The following is a 22,198-nucleotide window of genomic DNA, read 5'->3' as shown; positions in this document are numbered from 1 at the left end:
TGCCCCATTTCAGGCCAATGTCCTTTTTGCAAGTGTGGAGGGCTATCGTAGCCTTCTTACTATAGCTACCTGACAATAGCTAACAGAATGGTGTCCAGCCCTTTCGAAAAGGGCCAAAGTTCAACGAACTGCCCCTCAGTGCAGCTCTCCGCACCACACCAAATAATGCGATAAACGCGATCTTATGCCTGCAGGGTCTTGACCTTGCAGGAAATGAGCTCGCAGAAATGGCAGAAATACGACTTCAAGACTCAGACCAAAGGACATCACAGCTTTTCGGTCACTCATCAATCTTAAATAACAACAAAAGAGAATTCAGTTCACCGATTTTTCACTGATTTCGATTCCATTTAAATAAATCATATTGAAATTTTAACCATCTGTTTTTGTTGAGCTAGCGAGCATTTTCACTAGCTGTTGAATTTAGATTAAATTAAGAAGTCGAGCGGATTCAATATACTTTATGTGTGTACAGTTTATTTGTTAAGTAGGCGAAATATGGGGTGCGTAGGTGTAGCGAAATAAAAGCGAGATGTGCCGGTTGATCAAATCAAAGTGAGGAAAATTGAAGACGCAGGGTCTGTTCAATATGCGAGAGAAGTGAGTGATTGATCTAGACTGTAGAACGTGAGTGCGATAATGATGACGATCAATTAAAGACTAAAAGAGGGCAGGCGGACCTCATTGCCCGTGCCCCAATGCAAGCGATAGAGAGAACGAAAGAACCGAGAGAGGCTCGGGCTGCTGCTGAGCCGAGCATGAGCGATAGATAGAGAGAGAGAATGCGAGTGAATGGTATAGATGCTGCAGCTGCAGTAGTAAATGAAGAAGGAGTTATAAAGAGGCGAAAGAACGGCCGCTGCCGTGAGTAAGTATAATCGGTTACAATATTTATATGCAGTGGGCAATGCAAATAGCAAACATACTTGGAATTACGTTAATTTGCTCCACTGGCTATTTTGAGGAATTTGTTGGGGAATATCAGGCTGGGAAACCAGACAGTGTTTTATTATCACTGTGGATTTTTATACCCGTACTCAAAAAAGAGTTAAGGGGTATATTAGATTTGTGGTAAAAGTGGATGTGTGTAACGCAGAGAAGGAAAATTGTCCGACCCCATAAAGTATATATATTCTTGATCAGCATCAATAGCCGATTCGATAGAGCCATGTCTGTGTGTCCATCTGTCCGTCTTGTTTGACGCCTGGATCTCAGAGACTATAAAACCTAGAGGAACCAAATTTTGTTTCCAGACTCATGTGATATCACACTGCTACAAGTGTATTTCAAAATTTCGCCCCGCCCCCTTCCCCACCCACAAAGGACGAAAATCTGTGGCAGCCACAATTTTAAAGATACGATTAAACAAAACGCAGTATCGTAGAGAATGACCATATCTACCAGATTGCCGAATCTGAATCAGATCGGATCATAATTATAGCCAGAATGAAGAAATTCATTTTCAGCTGCTTCCCCTTCCCCCTTCAGCAAACGACAACACAATTAATTTTCCTTCTCGCTCGCACACTCTGCCGCGTTCAGTGCGCGAGCAACCCCTAGCGGAGGAGATGTAGAATCGAAATGGAACATGTACAATCTACATGTTAGATGTAGAATATACATTGTATATGTAGATAGCAGATGTAGCAAAAAAATGTAATATGTAAAATTTTTTTTTTTCTAAAATTCTAAAAAATCATAAGCTCAAAAATGTATATACTGACTGAGTACGGGTATAAGTAGAGTCGCGTCCCCAGAAGCGATTCACACGTTCCTTCTCGTTCCTTATCTGAAGGCGGTAAATTAAGGCGAGACAAAGTTTGCTGGATGCGCTACCAAAATATAAAACAAAAAATAAACTTATTTATTTCGACTTTTCCTGAGTTTGTAATGTCAAAATATATAAAAATTATCGTCCAAATTGATACAATTTCGGGTTAAGTTCTGTAAGTTTAATAAAAGTTTAATAAAAAATTTTAAACAAATTTTCGCATATGTAGTTTTATCTTTTTTAGTATACATATGGGCACATCCGTGGGACGCGAACGTTCGGGACCTTTTAATGTAAAAAAAAGGTTGAAAACATAAACTTTCCCAGCTTTTATTTTGAGTTGCCCATATTTGTAATTGTATTCAGCTCTACTGATCAAAAATAATATAGCTCACTATCATCTCCATGCTGTTAGTCGAGATTCTATACAACTGATGGCGGTCATGATCCAAACGCAGCGTGGGGAGATCCTTGTGGCTTCTGCCTATCTGCCTCAAACGATCCAATGCTCCAGCGCAGACTTGGCTATCTTCTGGCCCAGTTAGGCAGCCGATTAATCATTGGAGGGACTAAAACGCGAAGCACAGGACAGCCACAGAGGAGACCACAGGCGAAGAGAGCTACACGACGCCCTAACCAATGGTTCGGCCCAAATACTAGCGACAGGCAGCCCCATATTCTATCCATCATATCGGAGATCAAGGCCCTCCTGACTGGATTTCTTCATTCACAAATCGATCCCCAGCAGCCATTCCCCGAGAAGAGCATGACCTCAGCTCCGACCACCTGCCTCTTATTGCCACTCTTGCGACAACGCATCAGATGACCCCAGCGATGACGGGACTTCTGAAACCCAGCTCAAATGTTTAGGGTCCCTGTTCAGGGACGTTCTAGGAGGCTCACTGGACCTAAACACAAACCTAAGAACCACTGAGGAAGTAGACGATGCGTTCGTCACTCTCGTGGCCAAAGTTCATGATGCTGCTGCAGCTGCAATCACCTACAGCCCACACGGCACTCAGACATCATGGACAGGTATCCCCAGAGGCAGCATTTTGAGTGAAATCGAAGGGCTGCTTCTTCTCAAGAAGCGACTCAGTCGAGAGTACATTCGTACCAATGACTGGTTGACAGACTTTTTAAAAGGGTGTCAAACCGAGTCCGGCAAGAGCTGGCTATGTCTTGGACTAAGGTCATGGACAGGATGCTTCACGAAGCGACTACTAACGAAAAGTCCAACTACACCCTCTGGAAACTCACTAACCGCTATAAGAGGCAAGCCACTCCAAACTTCCCTATTTGGAGGCACCAAATGGAGCATTCGAAAGCTGAAGGGTTAAAAGACCCCGGGCAACGACAACACCGATAACCAAGTAAAAGTAAAACCAAGTGAAAGGTGCTGCCTTTCAGAGAACAGTTGTACATGGTCCTTATATTCAATGCCGCACTGAGGCTAGGACACATTCCTAAGGCCTGGAAGTGCGCGCGAATCATGTTGCTCAAGCGAAGGGCTGCTTCTTCTCAAGATGCGACTCAGTCGAGAGTACATTCGTACCAATGACTGGTTGACAGACTTTTTAAAAGGGTGACAAACCGAGTCCGGCAAGAGCTGGCTAAGTCTAGGACTAAGGGCATGGACAGGATGCTTCACGAGTCGCTGGAGGACTCGGGCAACTACAGGCTAATTAACTTGCTGCCAATATTTGGAAAACTCCTAGAGCGCTGCATTTTGAGGAGACTAATAGACACCCCTGCCATTGGAGCAGCGATCCCTCCATTCCAGTACTTGGACATCCAGCAGGTGTTCGACCGGGTGTGGCTTTGATCAATCCCCAGCTGTACACGATGACGAAAAGTTTCCTGTCCACGAGGCAATTTGTAAATTGCATTCGTGCCGGCGTTCCACAAGGCAGCGTGCTAGGGCCGTTGCTCTACCCCCTGTTCACGTATGATATGCCGAAGCCTGAGGTTGTCCGCCCGTCTCAGCACCACGTCATCAACGTCGCAAAATTTTCAGACGACACGGCCGTGATGTCGAGCGCTAGTTTCGACGCAACCGACAATCTACAGATGTACCTCAAAAGGTTCGAGAACTGGACGTGCAGGTTGAACGTATGCGTGAGTCGGGACAAGTGTACAGTGGTCAGCTCCAAGCTTAGCATCTCGAACAAAGTCCTGATCTACAAGGCAGTCCTGGCTCCAGTATGGAGGTACGTAGTCCAGGTCTACGCCATAGCAGCAAAGACGCACCTAACCAGGATCCGCACCTTCCAGAGAAAGTTCCTACGGAAGATCACTGGATCAGAATGGTTCGTCAGAAACGTACGCATCGCCTCAGTGTCCCCCTGGTCGGGATGTTATAAATCAGCAGGCTGAAAGGTACATGGCCAAGCTAAGGAGTCGCCCAACGTCCTAGCAATGAGACTTACCAGATGCAGAAATCTAAGCAGACTTGCCCATGTCCACCCACCCGACCTGACCAACAGAAAGCTGTAGGAAGTAACGCCTGTATCATCCATTCATAGCTATCGCTCCGTTAATTCCTTGTAACTCTAATTTAAGACAATTGTTCCGAAGTCCATAGTATAAGTTGCTATTAAAGTAACAGTAAGCTATGTAATCGTGATGTTTCTTTGTCATATAATGTTAAAATAATGATTAAAAAATTTTTTTTTTTAATTAAAGCATAAAATTAGCTGTTCTATTTAAACTGAACGGCATATTTCAAGTTCTATTTTTTCTGCAAAGTTTTAGAAAGTACAGCAGATAGCGGCAAGCCATTATAAAAGATTAGCGATTTATTTATGTAACAAATTAAAATTAATGTAAATTATTTATAAGTACATTCAATACGTGCATAACATTTCAAAGTATATCACGTCTTTTGTGCTAGTGTTTGAAAAATATTTGTATATAACATAATAGATGCAATTTTAACTACATCAATAATAAGATACAAATTTATATTACAATTTTATATATAATCGTTAATACATGACCTTCATTAACAAGAATCTGATATTTTTTAAATTTCAATAAGGCTCAAAAAATAAAGGGCAATCCAGCTCTGTTTCTTACTATCTGTAAGTTGTCAGTTTGCTTGTATTTTTATTGATGAGCTGTTGTTCTGCCTGTGGCAATCGGACGCAGCTGGTTTATTCCGTAGCGAGCAGTGAAAAGTTCTCAAAGTTCAGCTTACCTTGCACGGACTCGTCATCTAGGTCATCAGTACTGCTAGTAATTCGTGCTGTTTAAACCGAAAAAAAAAAAAATGGCACATATCGGATTAGTACCAAATTAAATTAAAAACAAATATATACTTACTTCTTGATCCTTTTGCACCACTTACACCAATCGAACCTTGTAAGCCACCATTGCGACCATACAGCACATTTTCCAAATATGACAATCCATTGTTATTTACGATGTTTATTCCAAGGCACGTTTCAATTTGTTTCCAGCGATGCAAGCGTTCTTGTAGTTCATTTGTTACTTCTCCTAGGGCATTGCGTGCCTCAACAATTGAACGATCAACGTCATCAATACTTTTCCCGTGGGTAGACACAAATGCTCCTACCAAACTCGAACGCTTCTTACGTAATTTTTCACATGCCTCTCTTGCTGACTGAAGCTGCTTCTCTGCAGATGCACGCTTCTTTTGATGATTTTTACTTTCTAGTTCATATGTGTATTGCAACCATGATTGAAGCTGCGGAGGTGGGGCCCAGCAATTATCAACCAACTCGAACTCGGCCCGCGACAATTCATTTCGCAACATTTCAACTTCTTTTTTTAGCTGCAACACTTCTAAGTCTGAATTTGATGAGCTAAGAGAGGGTGCCTCTTTAAGACGCCGTTCTAGATCCATTTTTTCCGTTGCCACATTTTCCTGTTCCATTCTAGCCCGCTCTAGCTCCTGCAATATAGAACAAATTATTTGACATACTTTTTATCAAACAAACAAACCTTCTGCATCTCCTGTAGACTTTGCTCGGCTTTCTGCAATCCTTCCATATCCTGTGCCATACGTCGTAGGTGACGCTTGGCATTTTTATTTTGCTGGTAAGCATACCAACAACCAATAATAGCGCTTAACAACAGAGTCACCAATATGTAGTCCTTCCAACGCGTACCGGTTTCTATAAAATTTATATATGTGTGAGCAAAATCTAAATTTTATATATATATATATAGACATACTAGGGGGCGATCCCCTAGTGCGCAGGGCATTAGGTTCACGTGATTAACATATTATAATTTTGCATTCATACTCAAAACGCCTGAAGCGAAATATTCTTTAAATATTTAAAGTCCCTTTATGATTCAATGTCAGAGAAGGAAACGTTTCCAACCCGACAAAGTATACAAAATTTGTATCAGCATCAATAGCCGAGCTACAAGTGTATTTTGAAATTTCGCGCCGCCACTTTCCGACTCCACAAAGGACTAAAATCTGTGGCAGCCACAATTTTAAAGATGCGATAAAACTAAAAACGCAGTATCGTAGAGAATGACCATATCTACTGCCGAATCGAAAGCAGATCGGATCATAATTATAGCCAGAATAAAGAAAATAAATTCCCCGCCTCCTAGAGCAAGAGACCCGCTACTCACTCTCTTTCTTGCTCGCACACTCTGCCTCGTTTAGAACGTGAGTGCCCGCCACCGGAGAAGATGTAGAATCTACATGTCAGATATAGACTATACATTGTAGATGTAGATAACAGATGTAGCAAAAAAATATAAAATGTATAATTTTTTTTAATTCTACATAAATGATAAGCTGACAAGTGTATATACTGACTGAGTACGATTATAAAAGTAGAGTCGCGTCCCCAGAAGCGACTCACACGTTCCTTCCCGTTTTATTTTACTTGTTTAAAAATTGGAATTACATACCAAGTAAACAAGCATTGATTGGTTATATATAAAATGGGGTCCATTTACTACAAATATCGTACAGTTGGCATTCTTTGTGTTTAGGGCAGCAGCGCTGTTAATGTCGTTAACATCGGTCTGTTAGCTCGCGCGCTCTCCCATGCCTTTCGCTTTTGCGCTGCGTGAATGCGATCCACCTGGCTCTCCATCACGGGAACTAGCCGTCGGCCGAGCTGTGTCTAAACAAGAGAGTCAGTATCGATTCCACCCCCGCCAAAGCATACAAGCTCCGCGTATATCTGTAACGATCCAACAATATACCAGCGATACTTTAAAGCACCATCTGAAAACTTTTATTGGGAATAATACTCTTGGGGATGCGAAGCCGACCCGACCAAATCCACCCTCCTACAAACATTGGTCCTTCGAGCCGGATCTTTACCTTCCCCATAAGGAGGAGTCCAACCTTCAAGCATCGGTGGATTACATCGCTACGTTCCGACGATAAGTACGATTTCGTCTTCCCAAATCCGAGTGCGATCCGCCAAGTCCGAGTTCAGCGATATATGTATATTAGGCGGGGCAAAAAAATGATTTTTCGAAATTCAAACGGGACACCCCCTAGTTTTGTTACCTTGGATTTAATACACGTTATACATGTTATGATACATGCTATTTTTATTTTCTTTTATTTTTTAGATGTTGCTACCGAATTAAAAAAAAAATTTAATAAAAAAATTTAAAAAAAACATTTTTTGCTGAATAAGTTGGATAATTGGTGAAATCTATTGCATATATATTGATACCATTCATATCGTCATTAATCAGTTATTGTCAGTAAAAACCCTGCACAAGTTTTTGCGAACTAGTTAACTAAATATATCAACCTCAGCTAAACTTCTTGATATTCACCAATAGTTAATTTTTTAACAGTAACTAAATTAAATTTTTTTTTAATGTATAAACTAAAAATTGGAAAAATATTTTATAATTTTATTGAATAACAAAGAACATAATTGGGTGGAGTCCCCTTGAAAAAACAAAAAAAAAAAAAGGTTGGTAAAATTTTGGCCCAGCCTAATGTACATATATATATTCTTATATACATATCTGTTCATACATTGCTATCCAGTTTCTGTTTTACTTTCTTTTTCGCGAACGCCATATTACACTACTCGACAAAATCGAACTTTTTTTTTCCTCAAGGATCCAAACCGACTTTTTCTGATAGATATGGGGCTTTAAAATTTTTTAAAGTATTATGGTTTTTTTTCTATGGCAGAACTTTTTTTTGAAGAATTTTTGAAGTCTGGTATTTTTTTTTTTTAAGCTTTTTTCAGAGGTAGCGCTTGTTTTTTTCACATAGCTCTAGTATCTTACGTCTGGTTGTAAAGAACTTTGCTATTTTGAAAAGATAATTAAAACAGCTAGAAGTTAAGCCCAAACTTTTTGTGATTACAGCTTACCGTCTGGGAAATATAAAGCATTGAAATGCAAAAATGATGATTTTTGTGCGGTATTTTTTACGAAATTTTGACTTTAAAAACTCAGGAAAAGTCGAAAAAAAATTATATCCTGTGTCCTCTATTTTTTTGTGTATAGGTGCCTTAATTTGGCGTCGTTCCAGGTATCGCTCATTAAAATCTATGGAGAGACTTTGGAGCTAAAATTCGTTAACCAAACCTAAAATATGGGAAAAATTAACAAAAAATACCTTTTCGAAGGTTGCGGGCCCAACTGCCAATTGGGAACAAAGCAAACGAAAAAGGGTTGTACATTTGGTACTTGATCGCGATCCCAATTCCCAATTGACGATACCTTAAACGACGCCAAATTAATGCACCTATACACAAAAAAATACAGGTCACAGGATATAATTTGTTTTCGACTTTTCCTGAGTTTTTAAAGTCAAAATTTCGTAAAAAATACCGTACAAAAATCATCATTTTTGCATTTCAATGCTTTATATTTCCCAGACGGTAGGCTGTAATCACAAAGTGTTTGGGCTTAACTTCTAGCTGTTTTAATTATCTTTTCAAAATAGCAAAGTTCTTTACAACCAGACGTAAGATACTAGAGTTATGTGAAACGAGAAGGAACGTGCAAGTCGCTTCTGGGGACGCGACTCTACTTATACCCGTACTCAGTCAGCATATACATTTTTGAGCATATAATTTTTTAGAATTCTAGAATTAAAAAAAAAAAAAATTTTACATTTTACATTTTTTTTGCTACATCTGTTATCTACATCTACATATATTGTGTATATTCTACATCTAACATGTAGATTATACATGTACCATTTATATTCTACATCTCCTCCGCTAGGGGTTGCTCGCGCACTGAACGCGGCAGAGTGTGCGAGCGAGAAGGAAAATGAGTTGCGTTGTCGTTTGCTGGAGGGGGAAGGGGAAGCAGCTGAAAATGAATTTCTTCATTCTGGCTATAATTATGATCCGATCTGATTCAGATTCGGCAGTCTGGTAGATATGGGCATTTTCTACGATAATGCGTTTTTAGTTTAATCGTATCTTTAAAAATGTGCCTGCCACAGATTTTCGTCCTTTGTGTGGGCGGAAGGGGGCGGGGCGAAATTTTGAAATACACTTGTAGCAGTGTGATATCACATGAGTCTGGAAACCAAATTTGGTTACCCTAACTCTTATATTCTCTGAGATCCAGGCGCTCATAAAGACGGACGGACGGACGGACGGACGGACAGACAGACATGGCTATATCGACTTGGCTATTGATGCTGATCAAGAATATATATACTTTATGGGGTCGGAAAATTTTCCTTCTCTGCGTTACACACATCCACTTTTACCACAAATCTAATATACCCCTTAACTCTTTTTTGAGTACGGGTATAAAAAACAAGCGCTACCTTTGAAAAAAGCTTTAAAAAAAAATACCAGTTTTCAAAAATTCTTTGAAAAAAAGTTCTGCCATAGAAAAAAAAAAGTATCATGAAACCATTTCTAAGCCCCAAATCTTTAAGAAAAAGTTCGTTTTGTTCCTTGAGGAAAAATCGTGTTGACTAGTGTTACCAGTGTTACGGTAGTGCATCCATTCCGCTTTGTCTGTGCTTACCCTTGTGAATTCAAATATATAAATATTCACCCAAATCCAGCCGCACAAAAAAAGACAACAAAAATTCCAGTTCACAAGAACGGCTGATCTACATAAGTACATACATACACGACCATACATTGCCATACTCCAAGTGCAATCCACCCCCATAATAAATACGCACTCTCAACATTTCTTAAGTATTTTTTTATACCCGTACTCAAAAAAGAGTTAAGGGGTATATTAGATTTGTGGTAAAAGTGGATGTGTGTAACGCAGAGAAGGAAAATTGTCCGACCCCATAAAGTATATATATTCTTGATCAGCATCAATAGCCGATTCGATAGAGCCATGTCTGTGTGTCCATCTGTCCGTCTTGTTTGACGCCTGGATCTCAGAGACTATAAAACCTAGAGGAACCAAATTTTGTTTCCAGACTCATGTGATATCACACTGCTACAAGTGTATTTCAAAATTTCGCCCCGCCCCCTTCCCCTCCCACAAAGGACGAAAATCTGTGGCAGCCACAATTTTAAAGATACGATTAAACAAAACGCAGTATCGTAGAGAATGACCATATCTACCAGATTGCCGAATCTGAATCAGATCGGATCATAATTATAGCCAGAATGAAGAAATTAATTTTCAGCTGCTTCCCCTTCCCACCCTCCAGCAAACGACAACGCAACTCATTTTCCATCTCGCTCGCACACTCTGACGCGTTCAGTGCGCGAGCAACCCCTAGCGGAGGAGATGTAGAATCGAAATGGAACATGTACAATCTACATGTTAGATGTAGAATACACATTGTATATGTAGATGTAGATAGCAGATGTAGCAAAAAAATTTAAAATGTAAAGTTTTTTTTTCTTTCTAAAATTCTAAAAAATCATAAGCTCAAAAATGTATATACTGACTGAGTACGGGTATAAGTAGAGTCGCGTCCCCAGAAGCGACTCACACGTTCCTTCTCGTTTTTTCTATAAACCGGGAAAAGTCGACATGCTCATCGGAGCAGAGCACTATTATTCGATTCTACTTCCAGATCAAAAACAGCCAAATTCAGGAGGCCCGTTGCTGCAAAATACAAAATTGGGATGGATTGTGGCAGGAAAAATCAGGTCTGCACACAACTCCGCATCCATTTGTGCAATTGGACTCAACGAGCTAATGGAAAAATTCTGGACTCTGGACAACTTAGAGACGGAAGAAAAACCACCCACGCCAATCGAAGCACATTGCGAAGCTCACTTTATAGAGAACTTACAAACAGCATCGGATGGCAGGTTGATAGTAAAACTCCCATTTTCCGAACACTCTTCAGCCCTGGGGGGGTCTTTGGAAACTGCAACGAAAAGATTCCTGGCATTAGAGCGACGGATTTCACCAGACACCTGGAAAGGCTATGTGGAATTCATGAATGAATATGAAGGACTTGGACACATGAAGATGGTCCCAGCAACACAAGTGCCGGAGAGACACTACTTCATACCACACCACTGTGTACTCAAACCTGAGAGCACCAGCACAAAGTTACGGGTCGTTTTTGATGCATCATGCAAATCAACAAGCGGAAAGTCTCTAAACGACATTCTGCATGCCGGACCCACAGTTCAGAGTGAACTTATACATAAGTACGTATTCACAGCGGACATCGAGAAAATGTACCGACAAGTGTGGATAAGCGATACAAGTTCAACAAGAACTTAATAAAATATTGCTACCGTTCGCCTTAAACTTCGCAAATGGTGCTCCAACCAGATTTTGCAAGGAATCCCTAAAGAGGACGTTGTCAACGACGTCAAACTAGGTGAAACATTAGAGCAATACAGCGTGAAAACGCTGGGTCTCATTTGGATGCCAAAACAAGACCAACTGCGAGGACGAACCACAAAAAGCCAAGCAACAGTGCTCAGAATTGGTGATAGTCAAGGCAAAAATATTTATGCAACAGCTGTGGGAGATTAAACTCAATTGGGACGATGAACTGCCATTGAAACTCCAAAACGAATGGAAGGAGTACCGGGAGGACCTACAATCATTAAACTCAATGGAGATTCCCCGGCACGTATATGATGGAAAAGTGCCAGTCACCCAGGATCTACATACCTTTGTAGACGCATCGGAACGAGCCTATGGCGCGGCAGTGTACGTACGAGCCACCTACAAAAACAATCAGGTCTCTGTACGACTATTATGCTCAAAGTCTCGAGTAGCACCCACCGCCAAGCAATCCCTACCACGTCCAGAACTGTGCGCTGCAATTTTAGGTGCCGAACTCACCAATCGAGTTAGAAGGGATCTCCATATGAACCTTGACACAGTATCAGGAAGCTTCTGGACTGATTCCACCGTTGTACTGTCCTGGATTAACGGATCGGCGTCCACATAGCACACCTTCGTGGCAAATCGAATCGCCAAAATCCAGGCATTGACTAACCAATTACAATGGCGTCATGTTTCATCAGCCAACAACGCAGCAGATGTCCTTTCAAGAGGAATCCTAGCAAGCAAGCTAAGGGATCATAGTCTATGGCTATACGGACCATTATTCTTGCACGGATCAGGAGATAAATGGACAAAACCACCCATCATTGAGCCCTAGTCCGTGTCGACATTGAAGACTGTTTGATGATCAAAGCAGATGTATTCTGCGGTGAGTAGTTTAAAGCAGCGTTGAAATTCTTCTGGAGTAAATCCCATGAATTGATCTCGGTGAGTGTTCACAGTGATTATGGTCGTTTTGAGATTGAACAAGCTCCAACTTGTTGAGTCCCAGACCGGAATCGGCATGATACTGAAAACTTCGAGCTGAACTATTGAAACTAACAGTAGTGTCACCTTGAAAATGACGTGTGTGGCAGTCAGTGTTCCTTCGGCTCGCATGAGCCTGTATAATTGTATCACATTTTGTGTTGTGACAGGCAGCATTTGATCAGCTGGCAAGTGATCCCGGATTTGGTCTAGTTGCTCTCTTAATGGCTCAGGAGATACTAGCGTTGGGCTTATTGTCCGATGGTGAATGCCGATTAATACATCAGATATGTCAGACTGCATACGTTGAAGACTCGTTGTCAGCAGAGCTAGTTGTGCTGTGAGCCCTAGGTATTCCTGAATTAGATGATCACCGTTATATGTTCCTCTTCCTCGGCTGATGGTTGCCACTTGTTGTTCCAATACCTTTAGGCGGTTGTCCATGGCTGACTTATCCTTCTTGATCACGTTCATTGTGGAGTCGACAATTGACGTTTGATTTCTTGTAGATGTAGCAGAAAGTCTTCGTTGGTTTGTACCTTTTCGATTACTTCGGCCATTTTCTCAGCATATGTAAAGTCAAGTACACCGAACAGCTGGTGTGCCACGTTTCCTACTATATCCAGCGGTGATCTGCGTTGTCGAGAGGCCTTCATTATCATATTTCCTGTTTGTAGTTCTTTGTAAAAATGTTGAAAGTGTTGAAATATGGAGTTGCACGCTGGGCCATTTTTTTGTTCAGGGCACATGTGTCTTAGTTCGGACATTCCGGCTGACATGAATTGCATATCCTTCCAATATGGATCCAAGTCGTAGTATATAATCATGGTCCATTCGAAAGTGGTCATTCTTGAGGTTCCAAGTTTCTCATAGAATATTCCAGGCTTGTTTGCAAATTTCGTCACATTTATTGATTGTGAAAATGCTAATGGCAGCATGAGAAGTAACACAATTAATTTGGATGTTAGTGTAGGTAATAATAACCTTTTTCGCTGTGTTGGTGGCTCCTCTGTTTCCGCAATGTCTTTAATATCATTTTGGGAGCGTTTTTTTTTTGTTTGTCTGGACGTTGATATGCAATGACTGCACCATCAAGTGGCCCATGCGACACCAAGCCGAAGCCTGTTACGCGCGGAACCCAGGCAGAAACGCAGCCCCTCCTCCCGCCCAACCGACCGAGGGACGCAGCCGCATGACGCGCGACGCGTGTTACCGAACCGATCACAAGCATGCAGGAAAGATAGGTGTTAGATTAAAATTCGAAGAAAAATTAGAGCTAAACACAACTTAAAGAGCTAAACATGCAAAGATAGCTAAGAAATAGTACTAATTACGGGAAAGGTATGTTAGTAATAGTGATTTAAGAAGAGGAAGGGATTTATTAGTGGATATTATATGGTAGAGGGAATTGAAGTCCGAGCATAGGACCCTAAATGGTTCGTGCAAGGAATAATTTGATCTACAAAGCGGAAGGAACAAAGGAATAAAGTTTCTAGTAGATCTAACAGGAATCGTAAAGTTTATGCGGCTCAACAAGTCAGGGCTATCTACGTCACCCTTGATCAGGTTGTGCATAAAAATCACACCAGCATTTTTCTACGACTAACTAAGGTTGGAAGGTTTATTAAAAGCAATCTACGATGGTAAGATGGCAGAGCAAAAAGTTTTTCTGGACTGGTTCTATACGGTCCTGGAGTACTTTGTACTGGGGGCACCATACACAAGAGCCGTACTCTAAATTCGGACGAACAAGCGAGATATAGAGAGTCTTCGTTATATAGGGGTCGTCAAATTCCTTTGACCACCTCTTTATGAACCCAAGCACACCCATGGCCTTATTTACCATGGTAGAAATGTGTTCAGAAAACTTTAACTTTGGGTCTAATTTAACACCAAGATCATCAACCAAGGTAATTCTCTCAAGAGAACCACCGCAGAGGCTATAAGGAGCCAAAAGGGGGCTGGAGCGATGAAATGTCATTACTTTGCATTTCGAGGCATTTAGGTGTAACATATTTGCACAACACCATGATTGAAAGTTATTGAGATCGGATTGCAAGCGAGAGTGAAATGAAATGTCCTTATACTGGACACAAAGTTTAACATCATCCGCATACATGAGTACTCGAGAGTTTGTTAATACTGAAGGTAGATCATTAATAAAGAATGTGAATAGAAGGAGGCCTAGATGGCTGCCCTGTGGTACTCCAGAAGTAACCTTAACAGGTGAAGAGAAGAAGTTTTTGAAGAGGACTCTTTGAGACCTAGAACAAAGGTAGCTAGAAATCCATCTCAAAAGATTAGGCGGAAACCCTAAAAGGTCAAGTTTTTGTGCTAAAAGAGAATGGTTTACAGAATCGAATGCTACCTTTCTTATGGAGCGGAATAATAAAAGATTCCTTCTAGATGGGGGGAAGCATGAAGAGTTAATGGATAGGGTGAATAGTTTAAGAAGGGGTCCACACAGAGCGTCGGCACAGTACCTGAGTACACAGCCGGGAACTCCGTCGGGACCTGGTGAAAACACCGGCTTAACTAGTCGAAGATCATGAAGCAGTGAGCTTTCATTTAACAAGGGCTGAAAATGCCATTCGACCTTGGTAAACTGTATGGATACGGCTGACCAGAATAGCTTTCATGAGAATAGGTTGTTTGGAAAAATTTGGCAAAAAGATCGGCAATTGCCTGATCATTGTTTGCTGACATATTTAGAAAAGATAGCGAGGATGGATGTGCAGACGTTCTACGATTACTATTTACGAAGCTGTAGAACTGTTTAGGGTCCTGTGAAAATCGTATCCTGCATCGAGATAGGTAGTTTTTATAGCATTGAGCGTTAAGAACGGAGAAATTTGACCGAGCTATTACATAGTGAGAAAGAGAAGAGGGAAAACCAACTTCTCAAAATTTGTTATAAGGTCTTGATTTTAAGTTTTTTAACCTGGATAACTCTTTGGTAAACCAAGGAGGCTTTCCAGATCTAGGTCTTCAGGTATAGTGAGCGGAAGGGCTCGGGTTAACAACGCTAGCACAAGCAATCGACCCAAGGAATTTTTCACATGGTTGACTTGAGACAGAGAGACAGAGACAGGTCTAGCAAGCCGTCGATAAAGTCATGTCGTGACATGGGCACAAGGTTATTAGACTCGTTTACCGAAGACCAAATAGTACCTGGCAAATTGAAATCACCAAGAACTATCATATGGCCTTTATCTGATAGCGAGGAAGAAACAGTTTTTAAAGCGGACAGGTAATGCTCGTATATTAAGATATTCGAGGAAGGTGGAATATACGAGCAAGTAATGTAAATGGAAAAGCCTGGGAGAATCAGTTTTACGCACAGGAATTCCAGGTCTTGTTGAACCTGGACCATGAAATGTTCCGACGTGAAGTTTGAGTCCACTGCAATAAGGACCCCACCTCCACGTCGAGACGAACGGTCATTTCTAAAAATTGTGTACCGACCTGCCAGAACTTCGGAACTAAGGATGTCCGGCTTTAACCAGGTCTCGGTAAACACAATAACGTGGGACGAGAATGCGAGACTCTCAAGGAAAAGAGTGCTGAGCTGGGGGGCCTATTCTTTTTCTTAGCCTTAAACTCTTTAACCACCAAATGCTCCGGCCAAAACTTGGCGGAATAAATGGTTTCAAATTGAGTTGGGGAGACGCTTATCTTGAAGGAAGATATCTCCCTGGCGTAAGAAAAGTTAAATTTTTCCACCTTTAAGCCGACGGCTTTTATTTAGCTTTGTATTAAAGCGGTCACATCATTGGATGTGAGGTCAGGGGCTAGCCGCGAGACAAAAACTTGTCGCTTTAGTGGGACTCCCACCAGTGGTTTTGGCACCACAGGCCTAGTACATGTGATGGCAGTATCCGGTGGTCCTGGACATCTATTAGCTGGTGGGAGCGAAACTGAGGGGATAGTTAAGGGGTTGGGTGCGGACTCGATGGACACGGACTCTACAGACATTTCTAACTGCATACTCTCCGAGGTGACGAATTCGACTCTCGAATCTGCATCACCAGCAGCGATCGTTGCCCTTGGAGTAGCAAACGTAATCAACTGCTGCACTAAGGGAATGGTCGGAGCAGGTTTTTCAGACGCCAGCGGACATGAGGCAGTAGGCACTTGCAACTATAATGCAGGCCGTTGTTTTGGGAAATGGCGTCTCCTACACGGCCCGAGATCCCTACACATTTTGCGTGCACTACGCTTTCGCAAAGCCAGCAGGGGATATTGGGCTGGTCATGGGTGATCTGCTTCTTGCAGGTTTTTTTGGCACAGACGACAGAAAATTCCATATTTATGTCTTTTATTTTTTTTTACTACGGGAAAAAAAAGTTCAAAACAAATAGCAATCAGACCACTGTGCAGAGCAAATGCTTAGAGCAATGCTTAAAGCGAAATTGGTAAAAGATGAGAGAGGAGAGTGGTTGCAGCAACAGCTTATAAGTGAGAGCGTTACTGCACAAAAAGTTACAAGAGCGAGAGCGAAAGAACAGTTATTGAGGGTTAGGTGATAGAGAGAGTGATAGACGGCAATAACTACGACAAAGAGCGGCTAAATGTAATGAGAGGGCGTACTTACGGAAAGCAACAACACAAATACACGACTAACCGACGCACAAAATTAATTAAATAAGTTGTGTTTTTACACAATTATCAGGCATGAACCCGCGGTAAAAGTATGATTTTAGAGAGATGTTAGAAAGTTAAACTATAGATAATAAAACACCGGCTGTTTAAGTTAAACAAAAGGAAAATGCGGAGCGCAAAACAAAAACACGTCTGGTCACTACGAACGAAAACGAACGATGTGAGTTACATACATACTTAAATACATTTCACACAGCAAATTGGGCTGATGTCTTTTCCTTTTATTTCCGCATCTGGTTAGTAAGTAGCATACATATAATCCCAAGTGGTCCTAACATTTAACATCTACTTAAACTTATATTGCACATTAAAATAATATAATTATTGTATTAAAACAACATCCATACATACAAACATATACATACCAGTCCATATCTACGTACCACTCTATATCTAGATACCTCTCTCGATATCTACATACCGCCTTCCACACATACATTCCGTTCATAACTGACATATACAAGGGTGCCACAGAAATCACTAGTGAAATGGGAAACCGCGCAGAGGATTTCCGCTTAAAAATTTCCGACGTGCCACAGAATGCCGAGCGATTTCGTTTTTCTTAGCATTGTCATAAACCAAATTCGAACTAAGGCTAGGGTTGTCACCTCAAACTACTGCTAATTTAGTTCATAACAATTACTAGATTTTGGTATAATGATCGCTATGCTTCTATTTGTGCTGCCATGGGTCTGCGCTTATCCGAACAGGGGTTTTTTACATAAATGCAATGACAATAATGTGTAGAAATGGTTTGTTAGTTCTGTTTTGGCATTTTGAAGCGATGCAACCTGGTATAACTACAAAAGAAATGTTTTAACAATTCACACAAAAAGTGTGCACACGTTTGACGCAAAGGAAGTTTTACTGCAAAGAGCTATTTTTTGTAATGCTTAATTAAAGAAAAACAGAATGCTTTCAATATAATTAATATTTAATATCTTGCTCCGAATTCGGCTTAAAAAATGTGGCATTACTGTATTAACTTCGAAAGTTCGAATCGCCCTAGGTGGCCACCTCGGACTGCAGCGGATTGAGCGCGGAATCGTTAAGTGAAAATTCAGTCAGCAGATTGGATAGTGATTTAATAAAATGCCTGTTTTATTAACTTAAAATGTATAATGTTAAATTATTTGAATGAGGGTTAATCACCAATTGAACAACCTTCATGGAAAAGTAAAATTCGAATCGTTTTAAGTGTGTTTTATGGGTGTATTTAATCAAATCGCTGGATAAATTGTGAGTGATTTGGATCAAATCAGTGTGTGTCACCGCGGAATGGAATTTAGGTGATTTTCCAGCGGAAGTGATTTGTGTGGCACCCCTGATATTTAATATAAAATTCTGCGATTCCGAGCAATTTACGCGTTATTACGCAGCTATTTCGTTTTTTTTTCCGTGAAAAATTTCAAATTGTGTGTTCGTGGGACAGAGAGAAACTAGTGGTGATATATTCTCCATAACTATCGGTATCGCCAACGTAACTGTCACGCATCGAGAATTATAATAAGTAAAATTACGCGAACACTCCAGAATACCAACCTCTTGGTGCTTTATCCAAACGGCTCTACTATTGCCCAGGCCTAGCCATAAACGACAAAAAATTCGTCTGCATTCCATCCGCAATCACAAAAGAGAAGAAAAAAACGAGAAGGAACGTGTAAGTCGCTTCTGGGGACGCGAATCTACTTCTACCCGTACTCAGTGAGTATATACATTTTTTAGCATGATTTTTCAGAATTTTAGAATTAAAAAAAAGTTGCTACATCTGTTATCTACATCTATATCTACTATGTAAATTCTACATCTCCTCCGATAGGAGTTGCTCGCGCACTGAACGAGGAAGAGTGTGCGAGCGATAAAGAGAATGAGTAACAGGTCTCTTGCCGGAGGAGGCGGGGGAAGCAACTGAAATTTATTCATTCCGGCTATATTTATGATCCGATCTGATTCAGATTCAGCAATCCGGTAGATATGGTCATTCTCTACGATGCTGCGTATCTTTAATATTGTCCCTGCCACAGATTTTCGTCCTTTGTGGGGGCGGAACGGGGCGGGGCGATATCACATGAGTTTGGAAACCAAATTTGGTTTATCTAGCTCTTATAGTCTCTGAGATCTAGGCGCTCATCAAGACGAACGGACGGACGGACAGATGGGCGGACATGGCTATATCGACTCGGCTATTGATGCTGATCAAGAATAAAGTAAAGTACTTTATGTGGTCGGAAACGTTTCCTTCTCTGCATTACACACATCCACTTTCTAATATACACAAATCTAATATACCACTTAACTCATTTTGAGTACGGGTATAATAATAATTTTCAAAGTCCGTCAAATAGTAAACGGAGGAGCGCCAAACTAACAAAATTTTTAAATATTAAATATTTAAAAAATTTTAAATATTTTACTGCAATCTAATTAAAAATAAAAATAATATAAAAATAAAATAATTCTAGACTGTCTCCGGTAGAGAAGATATATTATTTTACCGCTAAGAAAAGTGGCGATCCTAAATCCATAGTCGAAAAGTCCCCGCTCCCCAACGATGGTTTCTAATCGGCATGGTCGGCCCTCCGAAACCGGGTCCTGGTGACCAACCAGATAAATATTTTGCTCTTTTGCCACGCGTCAAGTCCGAAACCAGTCGGGCATTGAAAGAGCTGCAAAGCACGATGAAGGGGTCCTCCCCGCCCTTGCTCACTCCAAGGTCTGCACCGACAACTGGGATAGCCTCCTCGTTACGATCTGTGCCTCCAAGCTGACAAAGTTGACCCGGTTTTTGTGGGAGGCGTCCGTCACAGACAAAAAGGAGGTGCCTCCATGGAAGGAAATCGACGCCTTCCTCACTCAGCGCTATTTGACGCTAGAGGCCATGGAGAGCGACCCGTCCACGTCCAAAGGCAATCCGAATATACCACCGTCCTAAAGTACCCAGAATCCGCAGCCCTCCGGAAGCAACTCCAATCCGTTCCGGTCTTATGGCAGTCCCGTGCCAAGGAAGTTTCACTTCTTCCAGACACAAGTGAATCCGAAGAGAAGAACGTGTGATCTCTGTTCCAAAGAGAATCACCCGATTCGACCATGTCCGCACTTCTTACAAATGACCGTGGACGCACGTGCCAGCTGCATTAAAAAGAGGCAGCTATGCTTGAACTGTTTCGCCAGAGGTCATCAGCTCCGAAAATGCCAAAGCGCCTACAGTTGCTTCACTTGTGAATCCCGCCACCACACGCTTCTGCATCGTGGTACTCAAGCTTCCAGCGAACCGACATCCACCACAGCGGAGGATCCCGCTTCCTCCGTCGCTCCACCCCACCGTTCAGAATTATTTTGCCCCAGGAACAAGGGCTGTGCTTCTCGGCACTGCTATTATCAACATTTGCCACCTGGGGACAAATTTCCTTGCCCGTGCTCTGATCGACTCAGGCTCCGAGGCAACGTTCATTACGGAACGTCTCTTCAATATTATAAAATTACCATTCCGCCTTATTCAGGCCCAAGTTTCAGGCCTTAATCAGACTGTAGCAGCTCAGTCCAAGAAGCTCTGCGATTTTTTCATCTGCTCCCTGATTACGCCGGGCGTACAATTAAACGCCACGGCCTATGTCCTGCCAGATTGCCGGCTATCTGCCTTCCTATCCGATCCCGCAAAGTGCGCTGCGAGACTTGCCGAACATGCCAATAGCAGACCCTACATTTTATGAGAGCTCACAGATAGATGTTCTGATCGGAGCCGACATCCTTCCGTCCATCCTGTTAAGTGGCTCACAGACCGACTTCTGTGGCTCCCTCATCGGACAAGAAACTATTTTTGGGTGGGTGCATACCGGCCCAGTGCCGAGTAATGTTCCAGACCAAATTGTATCTTTCTACACCCAAATTTCCCACGTCCGCGACGCTCCATTGGACAAACTTCTCACAAAGTTTTGGGAGGTGGATGATCTACCTATCAAGGTAGTAGGAGAGTCGGACTCCTATTGCGAAACAACTTTCTTCGAACCACGTCAAGAACGTCAAGCGGCAAGTACGTGGTCACACTACCGTTTAGTGACCCCGATCACTGTGGGGCAGGCCTGGGGCATCAAAGGTCCATTGCACTAGCTCAATTACTCCGAAATGAGAATCGGCTAAAGAGAGATATTCCCATTCATGAGCAGTATAACTCTGTGATCCATGAATATTTAGAGCTCGACCATATAACAGAGGTTCCCTTCACTAACGGTTCCGCCAATTATTATCACTACCACGAAAGTCCGCGTGGTCTTCAACGCGTCCAGCCCTTCGGCGAACGGCACGAGCTTGAATGATCTTCTTCATGCTGGTTCGGTCCAAATCCTGAAGTGGCGTTATTTCCGATACGTCTTCAACGCCGACATTACAAAGATGTATCGCCAGATTTGGGTACATCCGAAGCACACGCCCTTCCAGCGAATATTATTTCGAAACCAGGAGGGGGAGATTCGGGACTACGACGACATCCAGTCTCGATATCGAAAGGCAAGTCACATTGTGCGGCAGTTCATGAACGTCGACGACGTCCTAGCCGGGAAAGACTCCATCAAGGAGGCTCAGCTGGCTATCCACGAATTGCAGGCCGCCCTCAGCTCGGCAGGTTTTCCACTGCGTTAATGGACGTCCAACCAAAAGGCGATTTTGGCCGGGATTCCGAGTGATCACCTCCTTCACAACGATTTGCTGGAACTTGAGGCCGAGAGCACGGCAAAGACCCTCGGAATTCGTTGGAAGGCAACGTCCGATGAGTTCTTCTTTGTTCCTCCCGTGTTCACGCTCGAGTCATCCTACACCAAACGCGAAGTTTTGTCCCAGATTGCAAAGCTGTTTGATCCCGCGGGGTGGCTGGCACCATTCATCGTCCGGTCCAAGATTTTCATGCAGGAGGTCTGGTTGCAAGAGTTGGAATGGGACCAACATCTGCCAAGTGCGTTATATCAACGCTGGCTAGACTTTCTGCAAAGTCACACTTTCCTCCCACAGATCAAGATGCCAAGATGGATTGGCGCCCAGCCATCGGTAAAGGTCGAACATCACGGTTTC

General features: G+C 42.1%; 1 protein-coding gene across 2 annotated transcripts in view; it reads right to left on the bottom strand.

The window, feature by feature from the left end:
• Window positions 1-4,624: 4,624 nt before the first annotated feature.
• Window positions 4,625-22,198, bottom strand: part of LOC111079895 (stromal interaction molecule homolog) — a 166,860-nt gene continuing 149,286 nt past the window's right edge. For both annotated transcript variants that reach the window (XM_041594431.1, XM_041594430.1), the window contains exons 6-8: window positions 5,738-5,910; window positions 5,096-5,687; window positions 4,625-5,018 (exon numbers count right to left, since the gene is read on the bottom strand). In XM_041594431.1, the coding sequence (XP_041450365.1) occupies window positions 4,927-5,018; window positions 5,096-5,687; window positions 5,738-5,910 (857 nt within the window). In that variant the 3' untranslated portion in view covers window positions 4,625-4,926. The remainder of the gene's footprint in view (window positions 5,019-5,095; window positions 5,688-5,737; window positions 5,911-22,198) is intronic.

The sequence above is a fragment of the Drosophila obscura genome, unplaced genomic scaffold (genome assembly GCF_018151105.1).
Source record: "Drosophila obscura isolate BZ-5 IFL unplaced genomic scaffold, ASM1815110v1 contig_26, whole genome shotgun sequence".
Taxonomy (NCBI): domain Eukaryota; kingdom Metazoa; phylum Arthropoda; class Insecta; order Diptera; family Drosophilidae; genus Drosophila; species Drosophila obscura.
This window is presented reverse-complemented; position numbering and strand designations above follow the sequence as displayed.